Source organism: Xenopus tropicalis, chromosome 5 (genome assembly GCF_000004195.4).
Source record: "Xenopus tropicalis strain Nigerian chromosome 5, UCB_Xtro_10.0, whole genome shotgun sequence".
In the NCBI taxonomy this organism is placed as follows: Eukaryota; Metazoa; Chordata; class Amphibia; order Anura; family Pipidae; genus Xenopus; species Xenopus tropicalis.
In genome coordinates, this window is record NC_030681.2 from 33,882,958 (window position 1) to 33,906,720 (window position 23,763).

Below are 23,763 nucleotides of genomic sequence, written 5' to 3' on the forward strand. Positions count from 1 at the left end.
TGGACTCATGAACATCAAAATTTTCCAATGTAAGACAGGCCTTTGGTTGCTTAGAAGTTACCCTGTTCCTCTCAGACTATTAGACGCCTTGCAGTTGGAGTTATCTTAGATGATCAACCACTTCTGGGTAGGGTAACAAGTCTTTTTCCATTTTTACACAATCTGTCTGACTGTAAAGCTGGCCATACACGCACAGATAATATCGTACGAAACCTCGTTTCGGTGCGTGTATGGCAAGTTGGCGAGTCGACCGATATTGCTGCGGATATCGGTCGACTCTCCGAACAGGCCAGTTAAAAGATTTTGATCGGGCACCATAGAAGGCGCCTGACCAAAATCTGCCTTCATCGCTGAATCGGCAGAAGGAGGTAGAAATCCTATTGTTTCTACCTCCTTATCTGCCGGTTTCAACCCTGATGGTTAGTGGCGGATCAGACAATCTTTCGTGTGACCGATGGTCGCACGAAAGATGGTCAGATCGCCACTTGTGTGGCCACTTTAAATCGATGGAAGCAAAACTCTTTAGGGATAGTCTTGTAACCTTTTCCAACTTTATGGGCATCAACAACTAATTTTCTAAGATCTTCAGACACCTCCTTTGTTTGAACCATGGTGCACATCCACAAATGTGTCGTGTGTGATAAGGCTTTGCTGGATCCCTGTTCTTTAAAGGAACAGTAACACCAAAAAATTCAAGTGTATTAAAGAAATTCCAATATAATGTACTGCTGCCCTGCACTGGTACAACGGGTGTGTTTGCCTCAGAAACACTAATATGGTTTATATAAAGAATGCAGCTGTGTAGCCATGGGGGCAGCCATTCAAAGGAGAAAAGGCACAGGCACTTAGCAGATAACAGATAAAACACTATTGTATTCTACAGAGCTTATCCGTTATCTGCTATGTAACCTGTGCCTTTTCTCCTTTTTTCCAGCCTGAATGGCTGCCCCCGGGGCTACACAGCAGCTTATTATATATAAACTATAGTAGAGTTACTGTAGCAAACACACAACTTTTACCAGTGCAGGGCAACAGTACATTATATTTCATTTACTTTAAAAATCTTTCATTTTTTTGGTGTTACTGTTCCTTTAAATAAAACCCACTCACACTTGATTGTCATCCCATTAACTGAAATACCAGACTCTGATTTCACCTTCAAAATTATAAAATAACTCTAAGGATTCACTTACAATAAAATTTGCATGTAGCAAAAGTATCATTTTCAATAAATACATGACCAGATATACTAATTGTTGTATTATTTGGTTAACTAGGTTTTTTCATCTACTTTTAGGACTTTGATAATCATATGGTGTTTTAGGTCACTAATTATATATATATTTATTTTGGGTTACCAAAGGTCAGGGGCAAAAATGCTGACCAAAAGGCAGGATTTACATTTGGTTTGTCTAAATCCCACAGAGCTGGCTAAACATATGCCCCAACTTACTCAGGGGATCTGTATTTCTTTAATTTTATTTATAATGGTTTTGGCTTGGTACTCAAGATCTTGCCAGAGAATGCATGGGGCAGGCTTTTTAGTGTTGCCCCCACTGGAGATGCTGCCATACTCAAATTAAAAACCTGCAAGTCATTCCCATCTGTTAACATAACTAAAAGCAGCAGCACAGGGTCCAGCATCCTTGTGGAAAGAAAACCTCAGAGCTTCCAATTATTATATATAGGCTTAAGGTTCCAGCCAGCTAAATTTGTGGCTGGGGTTGGTGTTTCTGCAATCTTATAATAGCATGTCATCCACCCAACATTTTTGTTTGTACATATATAGGCAAAAAAAAAAAAAAAAAAAAAAACAGCTCCTTCACTTCCACTCATTTGGCTATTTGCCACTCTGCTCCCTTCTGCATTTTGGTTCCTATACCCTTCTTTAGTTTAGCCTCTTTATTACGTTAACCTGGCTTCTTCTACCCCACTCCAGGCAAATAGGCTTGTGGACTTGTTTGTTTTAGTCCACTCCCTCTACTTTTGGGCAGCTTTGTAACAAGTCAACCCAGAGATATGCCTCTGCTTAATTAAATGTAGGTTGAGGTTTTCTTCTGCTTATACAATCATTAGAATCCCAGTCGTGCAGTACTCCAATTGGACAGGGCAGATAGTTTGTATACCTTTAAAGAAGGGTATAAAATAATTTTCAGTGCCTAGAGAACCTTTTGACTCCACCGGGCCATGCCACTCCAGTATCATGTAAAACAGATATCACACATGTAGCACAGAATAAATGCAGTCTTAATTCAGCACTGGGGAACATGAAGTGAATTTTATTTTTGTTGTTTGAAAATGTGGCACTTTACATACAAAAATAGTTTAAGTTTATATGGCTTATTTTACCGAACCTGCAGTTGTACAACAGTAGTAAAACTTTTTTCTCCGTTATAAACTGTATGCTGTGCAAAGCCTAAAAACTGAATGAGATATAATGTATAAACACTGTGTTATTTGATGCGTCCCTGAGGCAAATCACAAGGCAATTAATAAATACAGACTTATTTTGCTGCAAGAGAACCTTATGAAGCTAGAAGAGGCCCCCCAACAAGAAATATTTAGACAGTATACTACCAAACACCTGATTATAATCTATTAGTTCTTATAGGACTCCAAAATACAGGCATTTTGATCAAGAACCTTAAGTGACCCACTGCAATGCAGAGTTGTGATCCCTGCCTGTGTCCAACAGGGACTAAATCCTTGCTTCAGCCCTTAATCCATTTTAGCTGCCAGCAGCCCTTGCTGAAATCCCATCAGTGTATAATGATCACTATCAATCAGTGAGCAGTGTGAAGGCAGAACAGTACAAATAAAAAGGAACACTGCCATGGGTGCGTAACTGCACGCATCACTTGTCTGTAAATCTTGTCAGGAGGTAGTAGCAGAGGTGGGCAAGGCCCTACTGTGACAATGTTAAGGTCTTCCGTGGGGTTGAAAAGTCTTTAGCCAGCAAAACTAAGCACAGGATTGGAGGATTGCTTCTGTATACATTTCTTGATGCGGATTTCAGTTTTTAGATTACCTTTGCAGACAGCAATTCTTGTTGACGGAGCTGGTTACACTATATAGCATCTTGATAAAAATTAAACTTTTTGAAAGTGATCAGAAGAATGCAGTAGGCAACATTAAGGTACACAACAACAATTTCATTTCAGTGGCTAAACTAAAATATAGTGGGGGGTAAAAATACTGGGGGTATTCTAGCAATCAGATGCAATTTGCCTCCACAGGAGACAGCTCAGAGAAAGTCTATACTGATGAGAAGCAAAATCACTGAGTGTACTGTATTTAAGACCAAAGTTGGCCTAGGGTCTATAGTTTAGTGCTTTTAATTGGTTATTTACAATGGCAGAAAATAAATAAATGATCACAGCAATATAAGCTGTAACCATAGTAAGCAGGGATGCAGAAACAAATAAAAGAATACTTAACACTGAGTGCCAAAGGCAACAAAATGCGTTACTCAAAACAAGGGTTCTCAGGCCTCTCTGAGCTTTTCCACCAGGTTGAGGATTTTCAAGCAGCAGTTATAGCAAAACAATAACACAAGGCGAATATGGAGGCCAGACATTTTTAGGCTCTTATTCGAAAGTTAGTGGATAGAATTTATTGGTCAATTTCAATCCATGGCTAGATTTGTATGCAGCAACAGAACCGTGCCATTAAATGATGATAATGGTCAGAAACTTATGAACAGAAGCCTATGCAGGCACATGAGGAGAGAACCACATCAGTGAGCTAATGGAGTCCTCATCCAAAGGGATTTTAAACCTGCCTGCTAAATATCTGAAATGGAGCCAGTTGGGAAGGTCCCATGCATGGGCAGATAAGCAGTCTAAAGGGCCAGCATTAATCCTTAACTACCCTTGTATATGGCTATGTTTTTATGAGCTGTAGAAGAGAATGTTTTTGTAAATAAATCTGACTGAATGTACTGCTAGAAAGTCTCCAGGACAGGCCTGATAACCTGCATTTATTTTAAGTTTATAAACAAAACAAAAAAAGCAAAACATTTTTTTTGTAATTTTCAATAATTTTAAGCTTGAACACAGTGAATGGCACAACAAAATAGACACAAATATATATTTATCTCCTGATTTTTTTCATTTTTTTTTTTTTTTAAATATAGAATATATGATAGAAAAAAAAATGGAAAACTCTAAAATGCTCTAAAATCTTGTGTACATATGGCAGTTTTACACATTAAGGGTTAAAAACCCTCAACCTACAGCACCAAGTTTGAAGAGTAGAAAGATTTGTCTGTACATACATTATTCCAATACACCTGAAGCAGTACCGTAGGTTATCGATTTAGCGTTAGTCGGATTGAATTTTTTATGACACGGATGTTATTTGTTGGTACAGGAGAGGATGAATCTGGTAGTTCTTTACTGGGGAGCCTCTATAACAGAAACCACGGAAATGTAAACTTTCAGACTGGTATTGACAATGCTATATAAAAGGTAGACTCTTTGTGGCACACATAAAAAGGATTAGTTAATTCATATATAACAGTGTATTTAAAGGGAGATGTCATCAATAAAACACTGACTTGAAATGTTGAATGTTGGATTCTCTTAATAAAAGTCAAATGGGGATAGAAAGGTTTGCTGAATCACACAACAGCACTGTGTGGTCTAGCATGCAGCAATAACTTAAAGGGACACAAAAAAAGTGTTTTAAAGTAAATACAATATAATATACTCTTCCCCTGCACTGGGAAAACTGATCTGTTTGCTTCAGAAAGACTACTATAGTTTATATCAATAGGCTGCTGTGTAGCAATGGAGGCAACCCGACTAGGGCTAAATGGCCCAGGATTTACAGAGCTTAACTGCTGTCCGCTATATAACCTAAGCCTTTTTTTATTTTGAATGGCTGCTACCCAACAGCATATTTATATAAGCTATTGTAGAGTTTTCGAAGCAAACACTCCAGTTATTAATTTTAAATTACTTTAAAACACTGTTTTTAGTGTTTTTAAGGGAAAATGTAAATTTAAACAATATAAAATGTTGAAAATACTTTATGATGGCTTCCCTTTAAATAATTTTAGATTTTTTAAAATTTTGATAATTAGCAACATGTTAAGGGCAAGATAGATGCAGACAGTCTGGATGAAGTGTCATGTGAGGTTTAATGGGGGGGGCACATATATTCAGGGCCTTCCAGGACCTGTAAGCATCCTTGCACACAAAGACAATGTCTTTTCTCCATCATTCACCACTGAAGTATAGAACTGTACAGTGCCCACTTTAGTAGTCATGTAGTATCAAAAAGCCAAATATTTAATATAAAATATCTCTGTAAACAATATCAGCCAGCATGACTGAAGCTTTATATTTTAGGCGGGCGCTGTGGTCTAAAACATTTGGATGTTTGCCTTAATACACTAACTTGCCTTGTTTGCCAGTTATTGGCACCATCATCCAGCCCATAAACATTAAATATATTGAAATATGGCTCAAAGTACTATTCTACGGCAATTTTAAAACAAGGCAAAATGAAGACTGCAGTAGTACAGTACATAGAAAGTAAACGTGCCACTTAACGTGCACATTTAATGTGTGTTTTTATTTATGGTCAAGGCAGCAGAAAAAGAATATGGCACATACATACCTACATATGATATAAAAGCCTTAAAACCTATGAAATAGTGCCTGTTAATTTGGCAAAGGATTAGTTTAACCTGTAAGTTACCTTGTGATGATTAAACATTCACCAATATGAATACTCAGACTTTGTGGATAATACCTGTGATCTAGAACGGTCAATGGTGGGAATGGGCATGGCTCCAGCTGGAATGATGTTTTCCTAGAAAATACAAATGTAACCAGCATACATTTAACAGCTGTTTTGCAACCGCCTCACAAATCATGCCATACTATTGCACAACAATGAGGGCAACAACCTTCTCACCATCTGCAAGCTATTTTACCAAGAAGGTAGTATGTCTTGTAACAAAGAGAGGGAGGCATTGAGGGTAATGGGATGGAGACAAAAGCAGTGGATCTCACTACAATCATCCACTTTATTTTGGTCTATCCTTGCTTACCCCAGACTGTTGTCTTTCTTCCTCGTGAGGGACAGAAGGCTCAATAAAAGTAGGCTCTGGCAATCCTAGAAGCTGGAATGAAAACAAACCATGTCAGCTATAGGCTTGTAAGAAAGACATTAATGCCCATAAGGCTGCCATATCTATTATATTTTTATTATGCATGAATATTCCATTAACCCGAAAATGAATATACAGGTTTTTAATGAATATACAGGTTTTTAATGAACAAAACAAAAAAACAAACAATAAAAACTCTTTAATGAGAAAGCGCTTTTAGGGGTGGATTGCCACTCGCAGCCAGAGCATACTGTCTACATAAGGGTAGTATGAATTTGGCAGTCTGCAAAGTTATATGACCCACTTAATTCCTGAAATTAAAAACCAACCAACAAAAAAAAGCAATATTTTGGGCCCTGATCATCCCTTCAATTAGAAGCAAATACATTCATACCATTTCAGTATCCCTTATTCTTTTGGGAGAATCCTCCAGGCAAGGGGGATGGGCCCTTTTAGCAGCAGCACTTTTTGGGCTTAGATTTATCAGTCCATTTTGGGTAGTATTTCCCTGGGAAAAGTTAGGTGGTGATGGAAGACGTGGAATCACATTTAATCCTACTACTGTGGGAATGGTGCACCCGGATGGTGGAAGCAGACCTTTCACTACTATAGCCGACTCAGGCTCTAAAATGAAAAAATAAAAAAATAGATCAGTTTTAAGTTTTATACAAAAAGAAAAACTCCTCCTTAGATAGGGCAATCCCAGATGCCTAGATCAACTGCAACACTTGTATTAACCTTGCAAATATATATCATCGTTTGCCCCTTTTCCTTATGTCATACATAACAAATACAGCTCAGACAAAGCTTCCTTTCAACCTAAACTTCTTCCACCTCAGGCATTTGGAAGCCATTTTATGTTAAACAGCTTACTGGCATACTGTTTATACATTGATTCTTACATGAATAGGTATTGGAAGTAAAATAGGTATTGGAAGTAAAAGTAAAAAACTTTACTTGAGCCAATGACTGGTATAGAAAGTCCTTGAGCAGGCTCTGCATGTACATGAACATCTGCCATCTTCTGGCTGCAGCCAGTGGAAGTTTTCTCCAGCAGAGATTGCCTTAAGAAAAAAAAAAAATCACACACTGAATAAGGAACAAATGGCATCTCTGTATTCCATACAATGCAACAATTAAAGATTTCCTGCCAATGCCTGCAATAAAATGGCATTAATGGAGAAGTCATACTTTTTCAAAGATTTTTTTGGGTGCATATATTAAAGCATTCCCTTACCTCTATATCAGGCTTCTTAAGATAGCAGTTTATCACAGATATATTCTAGCAAGCCAGTTTAGTTATTTATCATGATTTCTTAAGTCTGTCATATTGTGCTTTGATGTGTGGCAGGGTCTTTACTACTGCTCTTGTTTGTATCACTTAAACTTAAGAGATATTTCTTGGCAACAAATACCCTGTTTTATAGGAGAACGATTATATAATCCCATAGAGAGCCAGGAATGGGATTTGACCACTGTTTATCTTGAGCCTTTTGGCCTAATCACTAAATGGCTGCTTTCATGGCTACACACCAGCTTATTTATGTGTTTCTGAAATAAACCAGCAATTTTAACAGTGCAGACTAAGAGGTATATTTATCATGCTGTGTTAGAAATGGAATAAAACATTACCAGTGATGTTGCTCATAGCAGCCAATCAGATGCTTTGCTTTGGTTTCTAACTGTTAAAATCTAAATTGCCGATTGGTTGCCCTGGGGAACATCACCAGTAATGCTTCACTCCACTTTTTACACAGCATGTTAAATATACCCCTAACTGTACTTTATATTAAATACATAGAAAAACCCTCTCAGTGTTCATGTTTTTAGTATGCAACTACATGCCACCCAGTGGCAGATGTGAGAATAGCACTAAGCAGGAGAAAACCCTCTGTTGTATGACAGAGGATTAGGGATAAGCGGGCCGGCAAAAGTCAACCGGCATCACACTATAAAACACCTGCTCTCAACCTGGCGTGTGGGGGAGTATTTATATAACCATACCTGACCTGGCCATTCCAGACATCACTTAAAGGGGGTGATAACAGAGTTGTGGTTTGAAGTGGATGTGTTTTAAAAATGGAGACCAAAAATTCCATTATTGGCCCTCGCTACCACAGAAGTTGGACAGTACTGCATTTACCTTTCATTGCCCCTTCAAGGACTTTCTGAAAACAGGGTTACCACATTTGGAAAGTTACATTAGAAAACCAAGTTATTTTCATATTTAAACCTGTGGTGTACCCCAATGGCAAATCATTAAGATACATTCTGCCACCTGCCAGAATGCCTGCTATCTGCAGACTGGTGCATGCAGGCAAACAAGGAACTATGTGTATGAATACAAGAGAATAGTTGGCACAAACCACAAACCTTACATTTTATGGTGGCCTCTCACCAAAATGCCCGAGGTCTAATATAGAGGCTAGAGTTTAACATAGGGACTATAGGTCATTTATTTTCTTCATCCTTTATGTCAGGGCTGTTCAACAGGCCTAAAGTCTTTATAGCATCATATTAATAGAATAAAGTCCCAAATGTTCTATATTGTATCATCAGCCCACAGCATGGAATACTTTAGATTTCACTGCTTTTTAAAGATATGCATATAGTAGAAATGCTGTGAATAGTATGCAAGGTCTAAAGAAAAAGTAGTAAAAAAAAATAGATAAAAGCACATACCTTTGTGCATCTGGAAGACTAGGGCTATCAGATCTAGAGCTTTTGTGACACGATGTAGGAGAGTCACAAGGTGTTCCAGTGTCTGTGTCTCTAGAACTATCTAAACAATTGCCATCCAAGGAGGTTCTCTTAGACAAAAGTGCAGATGCTGATCTGTTGATATCTGGAACACTTTGCTTAAAAAAAAAAAAAAAAAAAAATTTACATGTTCAGAAAGTCCATTAAAAAAATATCGATATAGAAATCCGCCTGCTGAATGTAGTACCTTTTTTCTTTTCTGCAACACTTCTGCGTGAAGGTAGTGATGGAGCTGTTTTCGCTTAACATGGGTTGCTTCAATTCTCATCCCTTTCTTCAACATGTTTATGTTGTTTGCTTGTCTGTACACTGCAAAGAACAGTAACTTACTTGCAACAAAGATTGCTGAACACAGAGAGGTCAAAGACTCCACAATGCATTTACTGTACTACAGCATCACTAGAGTTCCATATTGAGGACACTCACTGCTGACTACACAAAGCATTTTAGGCTTTTGCAGAATTTATGCTTGCAGGCAGAATTTGGGCATTTAAATTGTAGACAAGTTGCTTAGTGGATGCTGCAACATACACAAAGTGGCATATTTATTTTAGGGAGTGTGTAAGCCAACATTAATCAGTGATGCTGCCCATAAACACCAGATCAGATGTTTGCTTTTGTTTTCTAACTTGTTGGTGACCCTTAATATTGGTTGCTATGGGCATCACCACCAGTGAGGTTGGCTTAAACACACAAAAAAAAAATATGCCCCTATAGAGTGAAACGTGGACAACCTTTTTTCTTAAACCCCCAAATAACCAATAAAAAGGGTTACGTATAGTTTCCAAAGGGTTAGCAACCACAAAAATGGGTTTCCTCTCTTTTCAATTAGAGTAACCTGGTCTTCTATGAAACTTTAGCCCTAGCGCACAGTATGCCAGGAAATTCAACACAAGCAGCTTTTAAATATAAAACAAAAAAACAAAACATTTTTGCGAATATCTGCACAGACAGCCCCCCTACAGAATACAGGTTGCACTTTATGCAACAAGTACTTACCCGTGTCAGTAAATGACTGTATATCATGTGTCAAATCAATATTTACACTTTCAGCATTCTCTACCTTCTTGAAAATAATGCCAAGAAACCACATAGATACATATTCATTGCTGAAGAAAACACAAAAAACAAGTTGCGGTAAGGCATTAGGGAACTTTTCTTAAGCACATAACTGCTAAACATAAAGTTGGAACTGATAAACCATATATACAGTATTACTGGATCATCTATATATAAAATCAGTCACTGAAGTTAATGAAATCCTTAAAATGCAAACAAATGTGCAGTAAAGGAAAATTAAACCCTAAAAATGAATATTGCTAGAAATGCCATATTTTATATACTGAACTTTAGTAATGATCCATGCCCTCAAAGTTGTAACAGTGGGTCACCATACTGGAATCTGTTAGAAGTGTCTGCAACACTGGACATGCTCAGTGTGCTCTAATTAGCTGCTGAGAAGCTTACGGGGTCACAACAAATTATCAAGCAGGCTATGAGGTTTTTCTGCCATAGAGGGTGATGCTACAGGGCTGATTATTCATTTCGGATGCTAAATTTCACGGATTTCAGAGCTCCTATGGAATAATCTGTATTATCTACTAATCAGCCTTATATTGTAACACTTATATTCTATATACACAGTTTACTGTGCATCGCTTCCTAAGCTCAGTAACTGACAGCAGCCCAGAGCATGGAATCAGTAGAAAAGGAGCAACTGGGGGCATTTTTGGAGGCACGGATTTTCTCTGCTAAAGGGTTGTAGTTTCCTTGGGATTGTAACAAAGCCCAAAACATTATCTACAGCATTTCTAGCCTAATTATTTAGCTACGCTTTAGTTCTCCTTCAAAAATGTGTTCTCTCTTTTAAAATCCTGTAACAAATCAAGGATTGCAGCAGAGATAGAGGTTAACTCTCTATGCAGGGGGCTCTTCCACTCATTATTCCCTACTGCAGGCTGCACACTGGCTATTCAGTAAATGTCCTGCAAGGAAAGAAACTGCACACCAATATCTCTTCCCAACATTTTCTTAAAGGATTTTTTTTTTTTTTTAGGAACAGAAGGGCTAAAGAGAACACATCATGATGTACTGCAGCCTATACACAAAGCTAGCAGTACCAGCTGTGCACCGGACATGTAAGTATACATACTCTTTGCAATGATCCCGATTTCCTGGAAAGGACTGAGGATTTACATGGGCAAGAGTGATAAAGCTATTTCTCTCCAAGTTCCCAACAAGAACACGAATTTTTGATTCGACCAAGCCAACCCTATAAAGAACAAACGTTTAACTGGTTCTGAACAACAAGAACAGAACTATGTAATAACATGCTTACAATAAATAAAACAGAATTATGGTAGTGTTTCATCTTACAAAAGAAGCAGACAAAGTGCACTAGCAGGGTCCAGGCAATTACCTAGAAGGGTCAGTTGTCATAAATTTGCCACCCATTTGTGGAGTTGGATTTAGCGCAAGCAGCAAAGGACTGGGAATGGCCATTACCCTAAGGCTAATAATTTCATACGAGACAGGGCTTCCCTATGCAGGTGAAAAAAAGCCAATGCGCTCCACTTTGCTGTATCTCTGCACTGTCAGGCATCGGTATATAAGCATGAAACTATCCATTATAATATATAATATCCACTTTGTGGGTCTGCTCACAGGCCAAAACACTGTCTGTTAAGTGTAGAAACACAGCAGAGTAAATCAGATTCTCTTTGCCTGCTAAGAAAACACGGGCAGAGAAGCTAGGTCAGCTACAAAGAAATTCCCATAAAATATAGGCAATTTAGCCAGAAGAAAATCAAAGACCTAATTTTAAAAAGAGGGTTTTGACAGTATGCTTTTTAAAATCTCCAGTACAAACTTTTAGTTCTCTTAACTCTCCTATTTCATTTAAACTTCTAGGAATTTTCAGACCTTTACCATATTACATGGTAAAAGTTTAACCTAAAACTTGGATTCTAAGTCAAAAAAAGTTGATGCATTTTATTACAAAAGCATGAAATTTGCAATTTGTGTTCTGCTAACATACCATTCTAGATGGTGCTCTTCAGTGGATGCACTGGCAGTAAGGACAATATAATGCCTAAAAAAAAAAAAAAAAAAAAAAAAAAAATCAGAAACCTTGTAGCAAGTTGTGGCACAAACATAACGTAATCACCAACTACTAAATAATTAAAATGTATTAATGATCAAAATCTAAAATGTTACACATGAAGTACGAATGCAGGTTGGAGCTTTACAGACAAATAAAATAATAAATTGTTAGTATGAAGAGTTTTATAAAAGAGGCAGAACATACTTAAGCACAAACAGTATATCTTGATTTAAACAATCCTAGTAGTACCTAACATGTTCTCCCACCTATTCAGTAGAAAAGAGAGGATCTGAACTTGAACTTTGTTCTCCCTATATGGATATGTGTGAGACCACTGAGGGGCAGGGAGAGCAGATCATTCTTTTCTTTCACTCAAGCTGGCTGCTGATGGTCAAGTTTATTAGAAAACTTGAAGTGTCACACTAAACAGCCAAGGAATTGTCCCACGTATAATTCCAGTTAATATTTTGAATTATACATTCATAGATTACACTACTTTGAAAACATCGGCCAAAGTACAATTCTAAGGCCCGAGAGCAAGTCAGCCAGATATGACCAATTTAAAAAACAAACAAAACAGGGTCAACATATATTCAACAGTTATTGGACTCGTGTGTTACAGGGACAGAAATTCCTAAAATATCTGTTGCATGTTAAAGACTGTCTAAGATACAGAAAAATAATCCAGTAACTGGTGTATTTAATATAGAATAAAGGTAACATAATACTTACTTATACTTATGAAAGAAGTTTGGTGGTTCAAACAGTTTGGACCAGTCACATCGTCCAAGAAGAATTTCATCTGTAACTGAAAGACCTAGGTGGGGCATGACAAACAATGTTATTTCTCAGCATTTTTATAGTCTTTAGCATAATGCATTCCCAAGTGGAATTGTGTATGTATTAAAAACAATGTAGACTACCATTTACTTCACTAGAAAGAATGGTCACAGTGTTTTCTATTGCTTTTTGCTGTTGGTGTGCAAATTCTGTTGCAGCATGCAGGGCTTTCTGCTATTAGACATGGTTCAGCCATAGTAATAACTGATGCAAGTGACAAAACTTCACTCAGTATATATTTTCTACCTGCAGGCCCTCTCGTTAATAAAAATCAATTTCTACTAATCCTAGCTGTGTTATTGGAAACAGTAGGCACTGCACAGTGAAGGATTACGAGTAAGGCCTTGGAATAATGGAGTTAAGCAGAAAAAGTGTTCAGATCTCGAATCTGAAAGTTGTTGAGATGTTGTTGAATTCCTTGCATCAAGACAGGTTACAAATTAAAAAGGTGGATGTATTTGCACATACCTAAAATAATTTAACTTATATTGAAGTCTAATCTTAAACTGCTCTGTCTGAAAGCACATCTTTTATGCAGTTAAACAGCTGCTTCAAGGTTGCGTGTTGGATTGGCCTGAACAAACTTGGGTACATGGAATAAAAAAAAAGGAAAGATGAGGTGTGAGCACAAGGAGACACATTCTCTATCTAACCTCTGAGTGGGGGCTGAAAACAGCAGGCATAGATTCCAAGTTAATGGAATTCAATGTACACATGAGACACATGGCGTCTTCCTATCTGATTATGTAGTCAGGTATGAATATTTTAAGTGTTTTCACTGAAAGAACAAGAATGTAGGGGTATTTCTAAGGAAAGTGCTACAACCAGGAAGGAACAAGAACAATTCTTTCCTGATGAGTGGCGTGCCAGGAACTGTATTATCTTCATTTTTGTTATATAACTCTCCTGAAATGTAAACAAAATTAAAACCATTTTCTCTGCTTTAAACTATTTAACTTAAAAAAAAAAATTACCCTGCTTAAATTCTTCTACCATTACTGAACGTGTCGAGATTGAAACATTGTATGTAGAATTTTGTTGGGGGTATGCTGGAGTAATGATAGGCATTAAATGGCAACGGTCAGCTGGATTTACCTGTTAGGAGGAAGGAAAAAAATGTTGTAAAGATTATTAAAAATAAATGGATAGGGCAGAAATGCATGTGATAGTTACTCTTGGATCCCACACTGGTAAATTCAGGTTGCTATCTTCTGGTTGCTTTAGCAACACTGGATTAGGCCACTCCCTGCAAAAATGAAAATTAAAAAAACATGTTAAGCCCACCTCCTGTACCTCCACTAGGTACAGGAGGTTTGCCTAGTGTGTCATTGCCTTTATAGATATATATCACAGCCTGAAAACCATTTACCTCAGACTGATACTCACCACTTAGAAAAGACAAGGAAAAACTTGTGCACAAGTGTAGAAGCTATAGCATTTGGATACAACTGACAAGTCCTTGCAACCAACATTGCCCAGGAAACACCACCAAGAAACCCCAGCATATTGGAGTAAATTCCACGACCTGCATATACAACAAACAGTTTATGCTTAATACACAACTGATTAGGAAAAAAAAAAAAAAAAAAAATTTATATATATATATATATATATTATATATATATATATATATATATATATATATATATATATATATATAATATGCAGTCAGGTGATCCCAGTGGAGCCAATAAAAGGGCAACCATATGGGGGTTTTAACCTTGAAAGCAAGCAAGTTGCAGGTAAAACTTAGTCCCTTGGCTAAATGTATATTGAAGCAGTAGAATTCTTAATGAATCGCATAAGTCAGTGTAGGAACTGGTCAAAAGGGATGACTTTGACGCAGTTGGCCAGCTTGAAGTATATTGCAATATTTGAACAAACAATCCCTGTTTTGCTTAAAGGGAAGGGCATTTCTTAGTAGCTTAAATGCACTGAATGTCTTAATGTTCTATATATTGATAATGGGTGAGTGCAGAGGATCTCTTGTTGTTATATATATATATATATATAAAAAATAGTTCAAGAATTCCTAAACCTCAATAAGAATCAAGTATAGTATGTGTATAGACATAATGATAATGTCCTGAACCATTATATTATATAGAGTAATAGCCAGACCCCAACATAAATTACTTATAACCCAAACTTACGCTTTGCCCATAATTTGATGGCTCTCAGGGTTAACCGGAAATTTTCTTTATTGGGTACTAAATGTAGAATTTCATCTGTAACTCTGCAACCTGTAAAATTTAACAAACACTGCATCATAATTTTTATCAAAAATTCTTTGCCTAGAATTATGCACGTATGTTAGCCACAGTTATAAGTTATTATCATTCAGTTAAACTGCACCTTACATAGCTTATATAACATTCCCAGCAATCCCTGCAACAGATTTTAAAGGCTCTAAAGTGAAGATAATTGAAAGAATATAGGTTAAAATGGACACTTAATTCTTGTTTAAACATAAACATCACAGAAAGCTAAAATATTGTCTGCATGCATTGTACCACAATGGAAGAACGTAACGCCACAACCTTCCATTTAGTTAGCAGGCTAATTTTACCTACTTCATGCTAGAACTTCTATTCTAGGGTCTATGCTAGGGCCACTGAACCTTACAATCAATGCCAGTTTGAAGTGCAGATAAAGAGAGAAAAGTAATGAAAACACAAAAAATAAAAAATGGTGTGGCTTAGATTTTGGTGCTCATGCTACTAAAAGCTTACAAAGAATTGCCATGTTTTAGTGATACTACACTTACCATTTAAACTTCTTATGCACCTAATGTCCAAGTTTCGCAATCGGGAATCATCACGTAAATCCAAGTTATCTGGAATACACTGCAAGGGCAATCTAGCAAATACCAAATCAATCTGTGGGAAAAACATGCAGGTAACAAAGTCAGTATGACAGTAAAAATTTGCTTACCCTAACATTCAAGCAACTATCTGAATGGTACAGTAAAATTGTAGCATAAGTAGGAGTGGGTGTCAGTAGAAACAAGATTAATGCTGTTAAAATCTAGACTTATGCCTATGGCACCTATGTTTTCAACAATGTTGAAGAAAACTCAAATATATGCCAAAACCACCCCTTCTGTGTGTGCACTGACATTCGGGGAATGTGCCTGTCACTTTGGTCTTCTAACTAAAAACCACCAACCCATGCATTTTCTGGATGTGATCAATGAGTAAGCGCAGCGACAGGAGGGGATTACACCTGTCACTGTGCACATGAAGCAGATTTCATCCAGAAAATGCACCGAGTGTGCTCAGTGACAGGCGGATTCTCCTCTTCTATCCATGGACTATGTCTTTTCTGGCATAAGATTAAACTGATTTCTGGTAGTTGACATGTAATCCAGGTACTAAATAGAATTTTTTTGGGTTCTAGACTATTATGAGCCATATTGAATGTACATTAAAGCCATAAGGGCCATAAGCAACAACCCAGAGGGACAGCCAGTCAAGGATCTCTTAAATAACAAAGGAAGCTAAAGTTCCAAGTCTTGTAGCTTTAATTGAATGGTAACTCCACTCTGTATGGATAGGGAGGCATTTGCTAGTATTTGAGCAATATCAAAGTCTAAAAAAGCATTAGTCACAGAAATCTGAAAATCTCCCTGGCTAAAGAAGAAGAGGAACAGGAGGGTTAAACAGAAGAATAACAGAAAGGAGATTAAGAGGGTAGAAAAAAAGAAATGGATAAATGCAACAGAGGGAAAACAAGAAATTTTTCAAAACAAGGGAAAGGGAATATAGAAGAAAATGAAAAACATGTAATGTAAGTATGTTATTGTGTGTGAAATATTTGTTATGTGCTATCTGAAGATAGTGTTGCATTTAACTTGTACACATCCCACTTACCTCAGTATTCATGAACTCAAATTTGATTACTGGCACAAATGCATCCTCCACAGCCTTAAACACACAAAAACACACAAACATTTAAGATAAAATCTAAATTTTTTTTTTGCTCTACTCAAAGAAAATACAGTATTTTTGTAGGTCTATAACAGTGTTTGCCAAATTGTGGGGACACAAAGCCTTTGAAAGGGGGAGCAGTATAGGCCAGTTCAAATAACATTTGAGGAGAATGATTATTGTATCCATTACTAAAGTCCAAGTAGTATCAGAGTAAATAATGTTCTCACTGTTGGTCCATAAAGAGGAAGTTCTACTGGTTTGTTACCCAGGTTAACAAGTGGATCACAGGCAGTTATAAATGTATATACATGTGTGTGTACATAATGAGAGCCTGGGTGGCAGTGAAAATCAGTTCAGTGCGATTTGCTTTAACCCAGAACAGGAGCAGGTTCGGGAACAAATTACAGAAACAAAGTGAAAAGTTTTCCTCTGGCAAATTGTCATATTACTCTTTAATAAATATGACTATCAGCTAGTCGCAAGTGGAGAAGTATTCCCTTGTTCATGCAGACCTCCTGCATGTTGCATACGGGTCAATTAAGTCTCTATCCGAGAGGAAAAAACCCACTGTTACGTCTCAGTTAGTGTACAGAGCTTTTGAAAGTAATGTACTAAGAAAAAAAAAAAGTGGACTGTGTTAAATACTGAAATGTCTACAAGTTTTAGAAAAAAGCAAAAACATACCCGTAAGTTTTTGATACCATCCTGCTGCTTTAGCTTCTCCGAGAAAGACTGAAAGAAATCTGAGCGTTCAACATGACGGGGAGCAACACAAAGTGAATCAATATCAGCCCCTTAACAAAAAGAAAAGTCAACTGATTATTCTCTTTAGGAACATAGAAAACTGTGCAAATGCCTTTTGTGGAGATTAGATGGACAAACCTTTAGTGTGAACTCCAAGCCGATAGGAGCCAAAAGTGAAGATCTTACCACCAACAGCAGATATGATGGATGGTGGAAGGCTCTTTAATATAAAAATAAAAAGGTAGGTAAATAAACTGACATGTCACACATGTACCACAAAGTAGCAGAAACACTTCTAACAAGAGGGCCCTGCACAAGCCACCCTACCCCTCCATGAGACTTCAGTTTATGCACTCCCATAAAAATGCCACAACCTTTTGTTTGAAAAGTGGTTTTATTTTACCTTTAATAAGACACCTCATTATACTAGTAATACATGTTATTCATATAATTAGGCCTATAGGTTATATGTAAAAACTGCCCTGTCCTTCAATGACGTGCAGTTTAGATCTTTTGTGTGCTATATAAACAAACTCAGTTTCAGGTCAAAAACAAATGTCAGTTTCAGGTGGCCCAGGGCTACCCACCTGTCCAGTTGCTGTGACTACTTACCTCTGTGTAAACTTTAAATAGTATCACCTATTTTTCACACCTCAGCCAGCATTTTGTCACCGCATGCATGCTGCCTGGGTGTATGGCAAAGGCAGGGTAGGCAGAGTATGGCACACACAGGCAAGTACTCAGCCTGCCCTATGCTGCCTGTGGGAGGTGAATCTGGCAGGGGTTTGTTCTGGGAGTTTGTTAGCATTTGGAAATACTCATTATATGGTCCCTAAGGTGTGTAATTATGTGCTGGGGGTTGCTGTGCTACCCACAGGGGAGGAGGCAGCATATGAATTTAAGCGTGTGGCTTAATATGACAGAATACAATTCTTTCACATATGAATGAAGGGCGATATCCCTACAGTGAGCACCAATCAGTTGGGATTTTGCTGCGCTACCACCATTAATGTAGGGATGGTCTTAAAAGCTCTTGTTATAACATGGGTGTGGCATGAAGTGGGTGCAGTTTAAAAAAGGGGAATGGTCAAAACAGGCTTCCATTAGCAGCCTTCCACCATGTAGGCCAGAAATATTCCAGCCCTCAATACCACAGAAGTTGAACAGCACTGCTTTAATGTATGGTAAGCAGTCACCTTATGGCTAATTGCAGAAGGGTAATGCACATACATTCAGGAAGCAGTGGATCAGCTTTTCTCTGCTATAGTAGAAACGCCAGAGGAGAAAACAACCCTAAGGGCAGTGACACATGGGGAGATTAGTCGCCGTGCAACAAATCTTTGTTGTCGTGGGCGACTCATCTCCCCGCGATGCCATCCCACTGGCTAGAATGTAAATTGACGCGTATGCCATCCCCCCGATGATTTACATTCTAGCCGGTGGGATGGCATTGCGGGGAGATTTGTCGCCCGCGACAACGAAGATTTGTCACGCAAGGACTAATCTCTCTGTGTGTCACTGCCCTTATGACAATAGCCTAAACAAACCATGAGGAGAGCAGTCATTACCCTCCAAAGGTCTTTGGTACACGCAAAAACAATGTTATTATTCTATACTATGCGCTTTCCCCTTCCTTCCAAACAGAAAGATATATATTCTTTAACTTACCTTTTGTTCTCCAAGTTCACCAATCCATTCTTTAACCAAATTGTTTAATTTTCCCAAGACAACCATTCTGGGAAGAATGCAAGAAAAAAAAAAAAAAAAGATTCTCTCTTTAGATCAGAACATAAGTCATAAGAGTCAAAGCAAGAACAGTCTGAAAGGTTCAAGGTTTATAAGGCTAGGGCAACATGAGCTTTTGGTTTAGCTGCTGGGGCAGGCAAAGCTGAAGTAATCCGATATGTACCAGTTGTTGGTATTTACCAATAGGATAGAATGATGGCTGCCCTCCTTGAATCACACTGTTTTAATCTGTGTTTGCCTCTGCATGTTTATACTTATTTTTAACAGGCTGAGAGTTAAAGTTTAGCATCATCTGGAACACTAGAGTTTACCTAGATCTGCCTTAAAACCTAAACATCCATAGATTAAACTGCTAAATAAGTACAGTACCACTGACACATGTGAGGTACAGCATAGCAGACACGTTGGATAGTGGATTAAGTTACTGACCGGTGACTAAGCTCTGCATCATCTTCAAAGACCCCAAAAGGCCTCATTGCTTCAGTTAATTTTTGGGTGTAGATATGATCAGTGTCTTTGGGACCAGCTAAACTTATTGGAGAGGTAATGCCATAATGTTTTGGGGGCTGGCCAGCCAGCACAGAACTCCTGTCAAAACAAAGGAATATATTAGAAACACAGCAACAGGATAGCAAGGCTTCATGCACATGGTTGCTTATATATGTTCCACTACACACATGGACAGGTAATTTTAGCTCTCGTGAGTAAAGACCCCTACAGTTCAATTTTGTTCCTCAAATTCTACTTATTTATATCTAGCCTAAAGTAAAACATTTGATAAAATAAGAAGGGGGCCTCAATATAGGTTTGACCTCAAAATAAGGATTCATAGAATACCAGAATCCTGGATAAAATTAAAAAAGGAAAATAACACATTACCATATAATTAAGATAATACAAAGAGAGGGAATAAAAAAAAAGTAAAGTTACAGTGGCCCTTTAAACAAAAATGAAAGAAAATGGCATTCCATGTAACTTTCTATCAATAAAAAAAAAAAAAAAAGGTTGATAAAAAAAAATAGTCAACGGATTATCAACTTGGAGAACCGACTTCTGCTACATTATTTCAAGAGTCAGAACCAGAGAGCAACAATCACTGTGTTTATCTTCAATTACATTTGCATGGAAGTTTATTGGACAGTTGCCAAGAACTACATTTTCTCTCATTACGAAAAAATAAAAACTGCATCCATGTATTAATCCATAAAACGGCAGACCCACGGAACAGCACATTTATTAGCTAAAAGAGGCAACCAAAGATGTTATTTGTTGAACAACGCATAATCAGCCAACCTGTAAATTAATTTTTCCCAAAAAGAGCTCTGATGATCAAGTGTAACACCATACAGCAATAGATATTTGGGAGATTGTCCTGCTTCAGAGTTCAAGGCAGTCATTGTGAATTAGGAACATACTGGGCCCTCATTCATTCTCACCAGATGCAAGCTAAGCACAAATAGAGGGTTCTGCAAATAGTACTCTAAGTAAATTCTGCCAGCCTACCCAGCTAGGCCTAAATCATCTCCAGGCTCACTTATATACTGCTCAGCTTCCCAGGTAAGCTGCATAAGTCTGCCCTATCCTTTAACTTCATTTTTAAAAATTTTGCACTTTTTAGCACATGAAATAACAAAAATGTAGGTCGTCCCAATTAAAATAGGCAAACTGTATGCTCAGCACAAGCCCTATTCATTTAACTAATGCTGAAAAAGTTATATACAGTTTCTTTAAGAGTTTACGAAAGCTGCAAAAAGGTATTTCCAGACCCAACGGGCAACTTACTGGGCCAAGTATAGAGCCCACTGAAGGACCTGCCTGACCAAATTTGGTTTTCCTGCCTGCCCAAGAAGGACCATCGGCTTTTTGATGTTGCCTTCATCCTACACGTGGGTGGCCAAATCAGGCCCAGAGTAGCTTTATATGGCTTGCCAAATGAGCAGATCTGCGACTGTATGCCCAGGTTTAAATTTGATGGTACTAACCAAATATTTAAAAAATTACTGTGTATAAGTGTGTATAACCCACTGCACATGATCTGTTTAACTCTGTATAAAGATATTTGCTCCTCACATCAGTACACACAATATAATAATATATATATATATTTTATTATATATAATTTTTTTTCCTTCTTCACTGGAAAAGTCAACATTGGTATCTACAGCCAGCACCTACAGATCAAAGGCAACATTGCAAGACTGTTAGTCAGATTACATAGAAGCCTTACATCCTTTAAAGGCAAAGCACACCTTAACTGCACTTTTTGGCAAAATGCACTCATTTGTATTCTGAAGCAGTTTAAATGGTTCTAAAGTTTCTGAATGATTTCCCTTTTAGTTCATGTCCCTAGCTGGCACTTGGCATGTAGCATCCGCCCCCCCTAATCAGCAGGAAGTTGCTTGTCTGGCAGACAGGAAGATAAATAGAGGGCCCCTTTCAACAGAGAATAAGCAATGAGAAGACAAATCCCCTTTAATAGAAACAAAGCCCATAAAACTTCCTAACAGAGCTGTGCGAGGATCCATTTACGGCTGTGCTGGGATGATTGTAGTTCAAACACAGCACAGAGACAGGGGCAGTCCATCAGTGCGGGATGTCAGGCCCTACATGTTGTTGGTGAACTACAGCTCCCCACATGGACACATTTTGGCTCAAATGACCCCCAGGTACTGCAGGATAGCCGCCAATCTAAGGTAGAATGTAAAGGAACTCAGAGACAAAGTACAACTTCCGGCATGTGGGCAGGCTGCTGAGAGTTGCACAACACTTCCAAGCGCCTAGGGGCTCCTGGGAGTTGAAGTACAAGCCCCTAGGGGCTCCTGGGAGTTGAAGTACAAGCGCCTAGGGGCTCCTGGGAGTTGAAGTACAAGCCCCTAGGGGCTCCTGGGAGTTGAAGTACAAGCCCCTAGGGGCTCCTGGGAGTTGAAGTACAAGCGCCGAGGGGCTCATGGGAGTTGAAGTACAAGCGCCTAGGGGCTCCTGGGAGTTGAAGTACAAGCGCCTAGGGGCTCCTGGGAGTTGAAGTACAAGCGCCTAGGGGCTCCTGGGAGTTGAAGTACAATCGCCTAGGGGCTCCTGGGAGTTGAAGTACAAGCGCCTAGGGGCTCCTGGGAGTTGAAGTACAAGCCCCTAGGGGCTCCTGGGAGTTGAAGTACAAGCCCCTAGGGGCTCCTGGGAGTTGAAGTACAAGCGCCGAGGGGCTCATGGGAGGAACATGTAGGAGGATAGCACTGCTACACCAACCCCCCATCAGCATAAGCGTCCCTGTAGGCACTCACCCTAGTGTCTCTCTCATGGTAAAAGTTCAGCTTATCCCACGGACGCAGTCAGGAAATAGCAGCCGTAGCGTGCGACATACAGCAGCAAATCACCAAAGAAAATAAACACAAACCAAACTGCGACACGACCATTCAATACACCGCAGACCTGACTGCGGCTCCTTATTTATAATACTACAAAGCGTCCAACATGGCGGCCAGCGCCGCCTCTACCCCGGCTTCTTCCCGGCGCCTCCCGTCACCCCTCGCGCTATTCGGAGGCGGGGCCAGAGCGGGATAGCCCGGCTACACATGAAAGAAGGTGCACGCCAGCGCCACCCAGTGGGGCACTTGTTAAATACAATAAAAATAAGAGGACAGAAATCCGGAGCAGCGAACTATGCGCATGCGTGCCCAGAGCAGTACAAGTGGTGTAGATTTGAAATACTTTCATTATAGTTTATAATACAGATTTAGAATGGGAGACACATGGGGCTAAAAAGTGTGTTCTGAAAACCGAATGGCATAATGTTAATGTAACTTAAAGCATAGATCTGGAGAGAATGTGCATTATTTGGGAATTTGAAGTGTGAGGGACTGCACCAATTTTGGGGCATCTGTCTATTCCCTGGGGTGTTGATTTCTTAACCAAATATTTATATATGAAACATTGGAGACCATGGTTGCCATACAGTTATTACATAGCCCATACCTCCCAACATTTGAAAAGTAGAAGGAGGGACAAAAATGTCTGCCGCACATAGCGTGGCAAATTTTCATGCCACGCCCACTTTATGGCCACGCCCCCCCAAACAGGCCCATTTTATAAAACCACACCTGAAAAGCATAACATACACAAAGTGCACCAGAAGACAGACACGGTGGCCCCAATTATTTTATGACATATTGTTGCTCTAAGGATTTCATTATGCACTGTGGCACCTGTATATCATGACAGACTCATGACAGACATTGGTAGCCAGGGCTCCCTAAAACATTGGTAGCCAGGTGTTATGTTTTGAATTGGTGCCAGAGCAGGGACCCCCTAAAACATTGCTAGCCAAACCAGCCCAGGGCCCCCTAAAACATTGCTGGTTCTCCCTCAGTGTCCCCATACTTTGGGCTGCTCCCCACTGCAGCATCCTCCAGCTCCCCCCAGCATCCACCCACCATCCTCCAGCTCTCCCCAGCATCCACCCACCATCCTCCAGCTCCCCCCAGCATCCACCCAACATCCTCCAGCTCCCCCTGCATCCACCC

The 23,763-nt window shown here is 38.9% G+C and overlaps 1 protein-coding gene across 1 annotated transcript; it reads right to left on the minus strand.

The window, feature by feature from the left end:
* Nucleotides 1-4,112: 4,112 nt before the first annotated feature.
* papolg (poly(A) polymerase gamma) lies at nt 4,113-22,723 on the minus strand. The gene is given in 22 exon segments (NM_001005684.1): nt 4,113-4,408; nt 5,761-5,820; nt 6,062-6,133; nt 6,516-6,745; nt 7,079-7,185; nt 8,804-8,979; nt 9,069-9,190; nt 9,881-9,990; nt 11,034-11,153; nt 11,919-11,972; nt 12,717-12,801; nt 13,799-13,919; nt 13,998-14,070; nt 14,211-14,349; nt 14,978-15,067; nt 15,592-15,703; nt 16,697-16,750; nt 17,441-17,550; nt 17,639-17,720; nt 19,169-19,235; nt 19,676-19,834; nt 22,525-22,723. Coding segments are annotated over 22 exon segments (2,259 nt in total). The 5' UTR covers nt 22,542-22,723; the 3' UTR covers nt 4,113-4,309.
* Nucleotides 22,724-23,763: the final 1,040 nt, after the last annotated feature.